The 13,072-nt window shown below is 40.7% G+C and overlaps 2 protein-coding genes across 6 annotated transcripts in view; one reads left to right on the top strand and one right to left on the bottom strand.

Annotated features, from left to right (window-relative positions):
* FAT3 (FAT atypical cadherin 3) overlaps positions 1 to 13,072 on the bottom strand; it is a 673,934-nt gene that overhangs the window by 606,133 nt on the left and 54,729 nt on the right. The gene's annotated exons all lie outside the window — the stretch shown is intronic.
* The window catches only part of LOC121039186 (uncharacterized), a 69,476-nt gene that overhangs the window by 3,204 nt on the left and 53,200 nt on the right, over positions 1 to 13,072 (top strand). The window contains exon 3 of the mRNA XM_040489108.1: positions 634 to 748. Within this exon, the coding sequence (XP_040345042.1) occupies positions 634 to 748 (115 nt within the window). The remainder of the gene's footprint in view (positions 1 to 633; positions 749 to 13,072) is intronic.

The raw sequence follows: 13,072 nt of genomic DNA, 5'->3' as shown, positions 1-13,072 counted from the left end.
ACAGAGGAGACCTAACTGCCGGTCCCCAGATGTCACACAGATGATCAGCCACTTGACTAGATACCTCAAGTGAGCTGCAGTGCAGTGGCAAGAAAAGGGCGAAGCCTCTGAACAGAACATGGCCAGCCCTTCTCAATCTGTAAGGTGTACTATTTCTACCCAGTCTCCTAGCCCCTTCACATCCCACCACACATAAAAGCTCAGGCAGCATAGTCAATTTACTTCCACTCTAGGAAGCCTAACCATTTGGCAAAATAATAATAATGATAATAATAACAATACCAATAACAATAATACCACCTTGTTAATAGATAGCAGCTTCTCCTTCCTAAAAGCTGGGCATGCATACAAGTGTGTGCCTAATTGGAAAGACAAACAGACTGCATGTGTTTTCAGAAGTTGTAATCTCAGCTGTGCACATGCAATTCCCAGCAGAGCCCACAGAGCTGACTTGAATACTCTGCACTCTCCCATTCCTACTCCATTAAAAATGGAAGACATCAGTCTCTGACTCCACCAGACAACCTCAACTTGCCTGGACACTCCTTAATTCATGTCCCAGAGATAACTACTAATTTGATGAGAGTCCGCTACCCCCCTATTTCTGCTCCCTCCCATTCCCGTTGCATAAAGAAACCAGGAAGATGATACCTGTCATGTTATTTTCCTAACAGAAAATTCTATCACCCATGAGCCGTGTGCATTTAACTCGAGTCTAGACAAATCTCCTGTTTCTGATGTCCCCGAGGTGAGTAAAACTATCTTTGGCTCTACTTCAGCAGTTCAATTCCACTCAGGGGATATTTGTAGAGGCTCTTCCATGTGCCAACAATGCACTCCAAGTGGGGAAACAAAGAAGCATCAGCCAGTGGCAGCCGTCTGCCACCAAGACTGACCTGCAGTCATTCCTGGGACAACAGCTGAGGCACTATGCTGGGGGCATGTGCAAAGAGCTAATAAGGGGTAGAGCAGTGATGTCCTCCTAGCACTCATCCTCTGCAAAGTTCAGCTAAAAAACATCCAATACAGGTTTGTCCAAACATAGCACGCCTGAAGACTGACAACTGAAAACAACACACACAACCCCAGGGTAAGATGGGCCCATTCCAAGAGCCCTGGCTACCTTTCCATTTTAGCCATCCCCAGCCCTAAGCTCCGTCAAATTTTTTCAGGCCTGAATCCTCATAACATGATATTCTCATTCTTCCCCTTGCCTTTCTTTCCCTTAAAACCCAAGAGATGGAATCTTTAGAAGTGGCACAAAGGCCTGTGAGCAGTAACATTATTGGCTATTCATTGCCTCCTCTGCAAAACCCATATTGGACCCCAACCACCTTCTCCGGCATTATTTCCTATGTTTTTTTTTTTTTTTTTCTTTTGATGTTCATAGCAGCTTTATTTGTAACAGTCAAACTATAAACAACCAAATAATATCCACTGTCATGTGAGTGGATAAACAAATTATAGTTTGTCCTTGCAATGAAATCTATCTAGAAATAGAAACAAATGAGATACTCCTTTTCCAACATTATTTCCATGTCCCCGCTTTTGTGAACCCCACAGTCCATCCGAAAGGAATCACTTCTGGAATCACAGAGGCCTTAACCTCCGTCTCCATATCGTTGATACACTGCACCCCATTGCTGTGAAGACTTCCCCTTTTCTATACATCTATCCCTGAAAGCCAAAATGCCACCTCCTTCCCATCCTCCCAGGGTTATTCTGCACCTAAACTTCCTATTTATTTATTTATCCACCACACAGTTATTAAAAACCTATCCTGTACTGTGTCTGATACTAGGGAGGTAGAGATAAACGGATAGACTTTGCTCCAAGCCCTCAGGACACTCACAGAGACATGGAAGTAGAGTAATGCAATACAATAGGGTGAGAGATTTATTAAAGTCCCAAAAACCCTTTTGTGTCCCAAGACACAAAAGAAAGAATATCATCTGCTTCGATGGGTGAGCAACGGCTTCAAGGAAGAGGTCTTAGCACCCCTTCTGGTCTTTAAGCTACTTTAAGGCAAGGTCAGTATCTAGTTCCTGCCCCTCAAGGAGGACTAGCCCAAAAAGCAGTCCGTGAAATAAAGGAATGAAGGCATGGATGAATGAATGACATATCAAACTCACCCTGCGGCTCTCACTTTACGCAAGCCCATTTCAACAAAAACTTCCAGAAAGCACCAGGATTCCGATCTCAGTAAGAAGGGATAGGAGAAGTATATCACTTAGCTGTTCCTGAATTGAAGGTGAGACCAGAAGCTTATTCAAGTGAATAGGCCATCATTAAGTGTAAAAGCCGCAAAAGAAACTGTATTCAACTCTTTGGGGCATTCACTGACTGCTGGCTAAAAACTCTCTGAAACCAACCCGTGAAAACTAATGATTGGAGAATCTAGGAGGTGTTAACAGAGCCAGTGTCCTGATAGAAACAGGCTTCCCTGACTGTCATAGCACCGAGGATGCTTTAGAGAATGATTTAAGATTTAATGCTTGAGGTGGTGGTTTCATGTCCAAACTTTTGACTGATGAACTTTATAATACTCCAAACTACAAGTCAAGTAGAAAACCTGACTGCCTCCCAACTCAGGGGGCAAACTTGCCACTGATAAGGAGGTCTCAGATATGACTTTGCTTTAATGGAAATAAAATGATGAGCGGTGTGATATTTTCTGGGGAGATAACACCAAGATTTTCCAGAGAATTGGTCTGGGTTGTACAGACAGAGCACTGAGCTGGGATTTGCACAGGAGTAGGTTTCCAAAGATCATGTTCGAGTACCAGTCCTATAACTTCACTGGTATGTGACTATGGAGAAATCATTCAACCTCTATACCTTAGTTTTCTCATCTATAAAACAAGAATAGGCATGTTGACCTCAAAGGCTTAACTTGTAGAAGTTAAACAGGATTGTAAATTTCAGGTAAATGCAGCGGGTAAAAGGTACAGCTGGTTATTGAAGTCCTGTCCAGTGCTGAGATTACCTACATTCATAGAAAAAGTTAATATTGAACAAGGTTTAATTTATATTTTCTAAACAGCCTCATTAGAGTCAGCCAAACAGAATTACTATTCTTGTTCTATAAATGAAGAAACAGAGTAAGAAGCTGAGTTGTACCAGTTCTACCTTCAAAACGTGTGTTTGCAGCACTTCACATCGTAAACTCTCAAGCTTCACAGATACAATACCCACCACCACGGAATCCAGCCCTTTACTAAGGAACGTGAGGCGGATTTCAGTAGCTTCCCAAGGGATCTCTACTTTCTGTACTTCTTCCTATCCCTAGTTCTTCCCTCACTACAGAGTACCTTTCCCAAGGCTTTACAACATTGCCTTGCTCAATATCCACAAGGATGTGCCTGAGTTTAAGTAAAATTTCAAACTGTTTTCTTTGCCATCCCCTTCTTTATAAGGAAGACAAATGACCCCTTTACTGTCTTCAGAATTCATTTTGCCAGCTCCTTCTTTTGCTTCTCACTCCAGCCATGCACATGTCCACAATCTTCTCTACTACTCTTCAGATCTTACCCATGTTTCAAGACTCAACTCGTGTTTTACAGCTTTCAAGAAGTCTCTATACGTAGAGTTAGTGGGAATCAGGTCTCCTATTCCTCAGACTCCCCCTGGATACCATCAACATTTTTATCTTCGCACTTACCAAAGTTCATGCTGTATCATGTCTCTGAAACTTTCTCTCATATGAGACTGAAAAATAATTCTGTGGACGAGAAGCATCTTTGATTTATCCGCAGTTCTTTTTGTCGCGCTTTACAAAACAGTAAGCATTTGGTACCTGCTTGTTGAAGTTAATGGAACTGAACTTATTTATCCTTCAACTATTCATTCCACAAATATTTACTGGATATCTTCTATGGACCAGACACAATCATAGGCTCTCAGGATAGTGTGAACAAAACTAATATTCATCTCTATTATCGACTGGAGGTGACAAAGAAATTGGTAAGTAAACTACTTGGTGTATCTGATGGTGATGATCACTATACAGCAAAATAAAATAAAAACCAGATCTGAGACATGTGCAGTTCCAGGGCAAAGTGTTCAATTTTACATTGACTGGTCAGGGAAAGCCCAAGTGAGAAAAATTCATAAGGCAGAATTGGTGACACAAGGTAACCATCATTTACAGAGCATCAGCTGTATGCAAAAATATCATTAGGCACTATAAAATGCTGGAATCTAAACAAAGCATGCTTCCTTTCCTTAGGATCCTTCCAGACTTCTGACAGAGAAGGTGCAGACAAAAACAACTGATAACAGGGTAGGAGACAAACCAAAGAGACTTAAAATCTCTCACTAGAAGAGAGGTATCAGGAAGAACTTCAAGGAGCTGACGGCATTTGAAACAGACCTGAGAAAAGGGGCAGTTTGGACAGGTCAGAGGGTGGGGGATAGGGACTACAATGGTAGGACCATCGGGGCACCTGTGTGGTTAGGCAACCAACTTCAGCTCATGATCTCACAGTCCCTGGGTTCGAGTCCCACATCAGGCTGTGCTGACAGCTCAGAGCCTGGAGCCTGCTTCAGATTCTGTCTCCACCTTTGTCCCTCCTCATGCTTATGCTCTATCTCTCTGTCTCTCTCTCTCTCTCTAAAATAAATAAAACATTTTAAATTAAAAAAAAAAAAAAGAACGGTAGGACCCTTGAATATAAGACTCTAGTTTAAATTCTAGGAAAAGGAGTAATCCAGACAAGCAAGCACTTTCCACAGGTCTCTGTGCTCTCCAGGGCTCCTGTTATCACACAGGGGGCCAGTGAGTGATTAGGGTGTCTGCCTAACTCCAGAAGAGGCTTCATTTCTTGTTTATTGATTCATTTACCTTTGACTGAGCACTTACCACAAAGCAATTACTGTGCTTGGCACTGAGAAAAAGTCATTTAAGACTTATCCTTGCCCTCAGAATATGAAGAGAGGCATCCCAATCAGTAGTTCATGGAAGACTTCCCAGGTGGGTGGATCCTTGAATCCACTTGCATGTGTTTAATCAGAAATGTTCTCTTGATTGTAAACTACACATACACTTAGAGAAACTTGGAATACAAAAAACTTATAATATAAAGACAAAATAAAATAATCCTACCACCCGAAGAGCTTCTATCATTCTTAAGGTATTTCCTTCCGGTGATTTTTTTCATTTTTTTTTTTTTTAAGTAATCTCTAGTCCCAATGTGGAGCTTGAACTCACAACCGTGAGATAAAAAGCCATATGCTCTACTAACTGAGCCAGCCAGGCACCCCTCCTGCCAATGATATTTTAAAATCTCTCTTGTCTTCCTCATGAAATATATACTAAAACATATAAATGAGAATACATATACATGTTTGTGCTTCATATGCTTTTAATATTATTTTATAGATCTTCTCTTATGTTATCAATAATCTACAGAAGTATCACTCTAATGGCTATGCAATATTGAATAGTATTTACTAAGCCATTGCCCTACTATTGGAATTTAAGTTACTCCAAATACAGTATTTTTGCTAGTACAATTATTGCTAGTTACAATAAACATATTTACACATAAATTGTTTCATTAAAAGAAACTCGTACAAGTGGAGTTATGAGGTCAAAGAGAACATGCTTATTTCAAATAGGCTTGAGTTTTGAAGAACCAAAAGAAGTAAAGTAATGGAAAGGGAGGGCAGTGTTGGCATAAGGAATAGTGTGTATGAAGATTCATGGTCACAAAACAGCATGACAGCCTCCAGGAACGTCAAGTAATTTAGTAAAGGTAGATCAAAGAGGTGTGTACGTTAGGGTAAGGGAGTGGCTGAACAGAGATGAGGCTCAAGAGATGGACAAGAACCAAATCATAAACATAAATAGTCTTGGAAGCAGTGTTGTGGGGATTTGACTCTATCGTGGGGTAAGTTATGAGAAACTGAAATATTTTAAGGAAAAGAAGGACATGAGCATATCTGTGATTTAAAGAGGCCACATTTATGGCAATGACAGATGGGGATACACTGAAGCAGAAAAGACGCCCTTGAGAGCTTCTGTAATAATCAAGAAGCATACTAAGAATGGCCCGAAGCAAGGCAATGTACAAAAAGGGATACACACAAAGGATATTAAACTGTTGGAATGTATAAACTGATCACTGATTTCAAAGACAGTGAAGTACTCCTATCAGGGAGAAGTATAATTGACCCTTTCCATTTGAGATGGATTGATATAAGTTATAGGGGGAATATATATGTCCTTCATGTCAAATATGTTCTTCAGGTTCTCTCCAAAAATGTCAACAATTATCAACGCTCCCACTTACTTCTGACAGAATAAATGTCTTTAGTACCTTAGAGATTTTTCTCTGAATGAATGTACACCCTCCCTTTGTACCTATGGAGGCCATGATGGCCTCACCAGCAGTCAGTAAAGGGAGAGCCTGAGCCACACACTGACTGGGGCGGGTCATACCTGGACAGCAGGCAGATGGGCCCTGCACGCCCTAAGGTCATCTTATGCACAGTATAAAGGGCTTATAAAGTCTCAGGTAAAGGATACAGTAGTATGATTTAAATGATATTACTTTTCCTTGGACCCACCTCTACACCACTCATGCTAGGATTTCATCTGCCTGGTAAGCACATTTCTGAATTCAGACCTCTTCTCCAAGCATTCCTGTTGTTCTTAGCATCCAATAGTACCCACCAGAACACAGGAAGCCATCCACAGTGTAAACACACAGGAGTAAAAAGGGCACACTGAATCAACAAACACGATATTTATCCTATTTGAAATAGACTATCTTTTGAGATGGGCTGTTCTCCAGAAAAAGTCCCTCATTCTATCTCCATATCTTTTTGCGGGGGAGAGGGGCAGAAAGAGAAGGAGAGAAATAATCCCAAGCAGTCTCCATGCTGTCAGCATGAGCTTGACGAGGGGCTCGATCTCATGAACCATAAGATCATGACCTGAGCGGAAATCAAGAGTCAGACACTCAACAGACTGAGCTACCCAGGCAACTCTCTCCATCTTTTCTTTTTTTTTTTTTAATTTTTTTTTTTAACATTTTATTTATTTTTGAGATAGGGAGAGACAGAGCATGAACAGGGGAGGGTCAGAGAGAGGGAGACACAGAATCTGAAACAGGCTCCAGGCTCTGAGCTGTCAGCACAGAGCCCGACGCGGGGTTCGAACTCACAGACCGCGAGATCATGACCTGAGCCGAAGTCGGCCGCTTAACCAACTGAGCCACCCAGGCGCCCCTCTTTTCTAATTGGCACTTGTGGTGAGGTGTGGGGGTTGGGGGGTAAGGGGTGGATGGACCTAACATGAATCATTGCATGTTGCAAATTAACTCTGTGCAAGCAGGATTCAAAACTACAGAGTTGAGTCACATTTTGTTTTTATTCTTCCACTTATTTTCACCATTGTTTATAATTTGCTTATATAGGGAAAATGTGCATATGTATATATAAATAGACAAATGAAATTTATGAAGTACATAGTATGTGTTTAAGTGTATATATGTTAACATATATACATATATATACATAACATATATATATAATAAATATACATTCATACACATACTATGTACTTCATGAAGAATATACAGAGAATATATTTATAAAGTTGTCCACCCCTAATAGTTTCCATTAGTCAGATGATATGAGCATTGCTAGATTTGACAATCAAAAAAATATGACCCTTAATACTGAATATGAGAAATCCAAAGAGAATCAGCAAATTCTAAATGTGCAGAACATCCTAATATATGCTGACCTGTAAGACCTACCAGGACAACAGTGAAGCACAAACATGAGGAATATAGTCAAAACATTTCATGAATGTACCAACATTTCTTCACATGGAAGAAACTCTAAGGGAATATCCCAAAGGTGCTCTCTAATCCAATAGTTGGTCAATTAATCCAAAAAGGTGATTAAAGTAAAAAAATAATGTCTTTAACATACAATTCTAACATAAAATACATAAATATCTCTATTCACCAATCATTTGACAAGAACCAAGACCTGCTTCAGCTGTTAAATGACACACATAGGTCATTCCTTATGATTCCCAGTTAGGCATTCTTTTTTTTCTCTTTTTTTCTTTTTATTAAGCTTCTTTATTTATTTTGAGAGAGAGAGTTGGGGAGGAGCAGAGAGAGAGGGAGACAGGATCTGAAGCAGGCACAAAGCCCAACATGGGGCTCAATCTTACCATCATGAGATCATAATCTGAGCTGAAATCAAAAGTCAGATGTTCAAACAACTCAGCCACCCAGACACCCCATAGCCATTCTTTAACGTTTATTTATTTTGGGGACAGAGAGAGACAGAGCATGAACGGGGGAGGGGCAGAGAGAGAGGGAGACACAGAATCGGAAACAGGCTCCAGGCTCCGAGCCATCAGCCCGGAGCCTGACGCGGGGCTCGAACTCACGGACCGCGAGATCGTGACCTGGCTTAAGTCGGACGCTTAACCGACTGCGCCACCCAGGAGCCCCCCCATAGCCATTCTTTAATGTAAATTGAACTTATACAGCAACTTCTAGATGTTACAGTCTTTTCCCTTCTCATACAGTTATCTCACCTGCCTAATTTGACAGAAATATTTTGGAAACTATCTTTTTCCCAGCATTTCACTTAGTTTCCCAGAAACAACTATCTTTATGAAGATGCAGTACACTAATTTACATAATATTTAATTAAAACATTTAAGTCCAAATGGTATCAGCCAGTTTGAGCACAATTAAAACTTATTCTTATAAGCACCTAACAGCTGGTGGGCACACCAAAGAGTAAGGTACCAGCTGCAGGCAATCAATGAGTCACGGGCACCAGTCTGAATATTTCATATTGGGAAGGGAGTGTCTATGAACCCAGAAAGGAATTTCAGTGGGTTAGTTAAGAAAGTTTCTGTCACAAATAGAAATTATTTAATAACAAATATGGTTGTTCTGTGAGACTATATTATGGCTGCAATAATGCTACATAACAAACCACCCAAATCCAGTGACATATAATAAGCATCTTATTCTCGTGCTCATGAGTCCCCAAGTCAGCTCTGATCGACGCAGGTGAGCACCTCTGGTTTAAGCTGTGGGTCAACTAAGCTTGATTCCTCATTGCAGATTGGGCTGTGTCTGCTCTACGCATACATATTCAGGCACCCAAGCACCAAGAGGAATTAGCTATCCAAGGGGAAGTTCTGCTCATGGCCACGGCAAAGCATAAGACAGCATCCAAGCCCTTTCTTGTGTCATGAATGCTAATGTCCCACTGGTCAAAGGGAGTCACATGACCATACCAGTCCTCAAGGACAGGTAGCCAACTTCACCAACCTTGAGGTCAAAGCAAGTCAAATGGCCAATTCCAAGATCCCAAAATGAGAAAATACACTACTGTGGAGATGAGGGAAGGGAGTGAATATTTTCAGCAATAATCTGCTACACCACACAGACCAAAGCGAAATGCTTACTTAGGGTCTTGAATATGTCAAAATTCTGGTTAAAACTGATATTCAAAGTCACTTTCAGCTCTTTCTATGGCATTACAATTTTGTGACTACTTTGATAAAAATGTATTGGCAGACTATGAGAATGTTAATAGAAATAAAAATGATTAGTGTTTCAGATATTGTTTTGTTGAACAGATTGCGCTAAAGAAAACATTTTTGTTCAGGACTACTGCCCTTGCAGATTTGAGCACGGAGAACTACAATTTAGCAGAAGAAATATGACAGCAAAGTAGCCTTCTTTTAGCATTCAAAACTTGATTTAATGACATATGGGTTCTTTTTGAAAATACTGCTATTTTATAGGTATTATTACACATATGATATCATAAACATATGACAAACAATGCACTCTTAAATTTGATTCGGTTTTTTTTTTTAATTTTTTAATGTTTATTTATTTTTGAGAGAGAGAGAGGCAAAGTGCAAGCAGGGAGAGGCAGAGAGAGAGAGGGAGGCGCAGAATTCGAAGCAGACTCCAGGCTCTGAGCTGTCAGCACAGAGCCTGATGCAGGGCTTGAACCCACGAGACATGAGATCATGACCTGATCGGGGCACCTGGGTGGCTCAGTCGGTACTGAGCCACCCAGGTGCCCCGATTTGGTTCAAATTTTAATTATGAAAATATTCTAAAGATGAGGCACCCAATCCAACTCCTTCATTTTACAAGTGAGGAAGGTTACTGGAAAAGTGGAATTAGGAAACTTTATAAAAGGCTGTGATTCATAAGCATAAATGTACTTAAGTTTCAATTTTAAGAATCATTATCATCAAAATGAACATTCAGAGGTATTAGTTATTTTACACAGCATGTGTGCTCCCGAAAAGTAATCAATTAGTAGATAAATGTTAAATTGGTGGCACAGACACGCTGTCTTCCAAAGTGAGGAAAAGCAGTGATTTAGGATACATGATGAAGAGAGGAATCAAGTCAGACTTTGGAAAATACACAGGTTTTGATGAAATGAAGAACAATAAAGAAACACACTCTGGAAAAGCTGGGGAAAGGGAGTCATAACTAAATGGCATGGAAAGAAGAAGCATAGCGTGTTTGCCAATCAGTGGAACCAGAGATGAACGGGGAGGCTTGTAGGTATTTAGAAAAAAAAAAAAAAAAAGGTTGAAAAAGAGATTGAGCATTACGGCATCATTTGAAATCCATACACAAAAGTGTGAATTTGATATGGTGAGAAAGTTAAATATTGAAAGTGGCTGAAACTGAAAAGTTACTTGGATGGAGAAAGTTACTTGGGAGAAAGAAAGAAGGTAAATCTTGGGGAGGGTGATGGCCCCAGTGCAGTATGGGACAAGGAAAGAGGGTCTGGTACCGGATTACAGCACGCCGCATGGACAGATGGAGAGTGGAGAGGCTCTTGTTTGCAGGGTGGTGCCCGGAAGGAAGACTGGAGCAGCAAGGGCTTAGAAATCATGGCCCATCCGGGGCGCCTGTGTGGCCCGGTCAGTTAAGTGTCTGAATCTTGATTTCAGCTCAGGCCATGATCTCACAGTTTGTGGGACTGAGCCTTGCGTTGGGCTCTGCACTCATGGTGTGGAGCCTGCTTAGGATGGATTCCCTCTCTGCCCCTCCCCTGATCGTTTTCTCTCTGTTTCTCAAAATAATTTTTAAAGAAATTATGGCCCATACTGCAGCACAATTTCCTGTTATTGTTGCTGTGTTTATGTATATTGCATTAAATACTTGACATACACACTAAAATATGCAAGTAACCATCACGTATGTGTGCAAATGGGCCCCTGTTGGAAAAATGTCTCCTAACAATCCCAATTATAAAGTCGCTGTTCTTTCATATGGATGTAAGGGCTTCCAACAGCTGTGAAAAGCTCTCTCTATTAAACATTCATAAAAGCAAATAGCACAGCAAAATAAATGTATAAGAAAGGCTAGAAAAATGTGAGTACTGACAGAGTCACAGGAAAGGTCAAGAACTCAGCATTCTGTTTTCCTCTGGGTTTAAAAACATGAGTAAAATTAGACTGGTAAGGTAATATTAAGATCAATATACTACATAGCTCTGTCCCTAAACTGGGGAAAGAAAAGCACAGAGATCTAATGAAATAACATAAAGCTTTCCACTAAGTGTAAAATGTTTTTTAAAATTTAAAAATGTATGTCCACTTTTAGCCAAAATGTTTTCTAGAAGAATAAATCCTCGATAGCTTAATTATTTAAGAATACTTTGTAACAAATGTATCACATTCACAAAAGCTAAGATTTGAAAGCAAACCTGAAGTGGTCAAACCTGAAGTGGGTTTTCTGCACACCAAGCAATTCTGACAAATCCCCCCGCTTTGTATCAATAATTCAAAATCAAATCAAATCAAATATTAGTGAACCTCCAAGTTACCAGAAAATTTTAATTGGAAACCAAATCAAGGGTTTTGTCAAGGGTTTTTGTTTTGTTTTGCTTTGTTTTGTTTTGTTTTGAGAGAGAGAGAGAGAGAGAGAGAGAGAGAGAGCGTGAACCAGGGAGAAGGACAGAGGGAGAGAGAGAGACTCTTAAGCAGGCTCTACACTGAGTGTGGAGGCTGACACTGGGCTCAATCCTACAACCCTGAGATTATGACCTGAGCTGAAATCAGGAGTCGGGAGCTCAACAGACTGAGCCACTTAGGTGCCCCAAATCAAGATTGTGCAGTATTGTTACAGTAATAACAAGAGTAGCTGCTTTGTGAAATAATAGAAAATATATATATTGGTCTCTGTCGCTGGTCCCTAGCACAGAGCCCCCAAAACCCTTGTAATTTTCCTAAGTGATAAGACCACTAAGAATATCTTTTGTTCTAATATCTGGTCTTTGGCCCCAGTTCCTGACACAGAATCCCTAAATCCCTTATAATTTCCTAGGTGATGGGGTGTTTTTTGTTCTAATGAGGCAAATCTTGGTGGGTTCCTGGATAGCTTCTGGCTGGTCACCAGAAAAACCAAGCTGTGATTAGAAGCTTGTAATTCACAACCCCCCTCCCCACACTCAAGGAAGGAGAGAAGGATTAGAATCTGAGTTAATAACTGATCATGCCTACATTATTAAGCCTCCATAACTGCCCCCCCCCGCAAGTATAGGGTGCAGAGAGCCCCCAGCTTGGTGAACATGTGGAGGTGCTGAGAAGGTGGCATACCCAGAGAGGGCAAGGAAGCTCCACATCCCTTCCCACATACCTGCCCATGCATCTCTCCCATCTGGATGTTCATCTGTATCCTTTATTATAGAATAAACCCAGAAACAAACATAAGTAATTATTTCCCTGTGTTCTTTGAGTCATTCTAACAAATTATTGAACCCAAGGTGACAGGTGACAGTCTGAGACTTGTAATTGGCAAGTGGGGGCTGTCTTGTGGGACTGAGCCCTTAACCTACAGGAATTGAATTGGAGGCCACCCAACTGGTGTCAGAATTGCTTGGTGTGCAGAAAACCCACACATCTGGTGTCAGAAACAAAGTGAAGGGTGGCAGGGCAGTCGTGTGCGAGTAAAGGAACACAGGGAGAGTGTTTTCTCCAATTTATGCTAATTTTCCAAAAAAAAGAAAGACAAATCTTAATTATGCCCAACCATTTCTCTAT

The sequence above is a fragment of the Herpailurus yagouaroundi genome, unplaced genomic scaffold (assembly GCF_014898765.1).
Source record: "Herpailurus yagouaroundi ecotype Mexico unplaced genomic scaffold, PumYag 180, whole genome shotgun sequence".
In the NCBI taxonomy this organism is placed as follows: domain Eukaryota; kingdom Metazoa; phylum Chordata; class Mammalia; order Carnivora; family Felidae; genus Herpailurus; species Herpailurus yagouaroundi.
The sequence above is the reverse complement of the archived record's forward strand: the minus strand, read 5'-3'. Positions and strand labels throughout refer to the sequence as shown.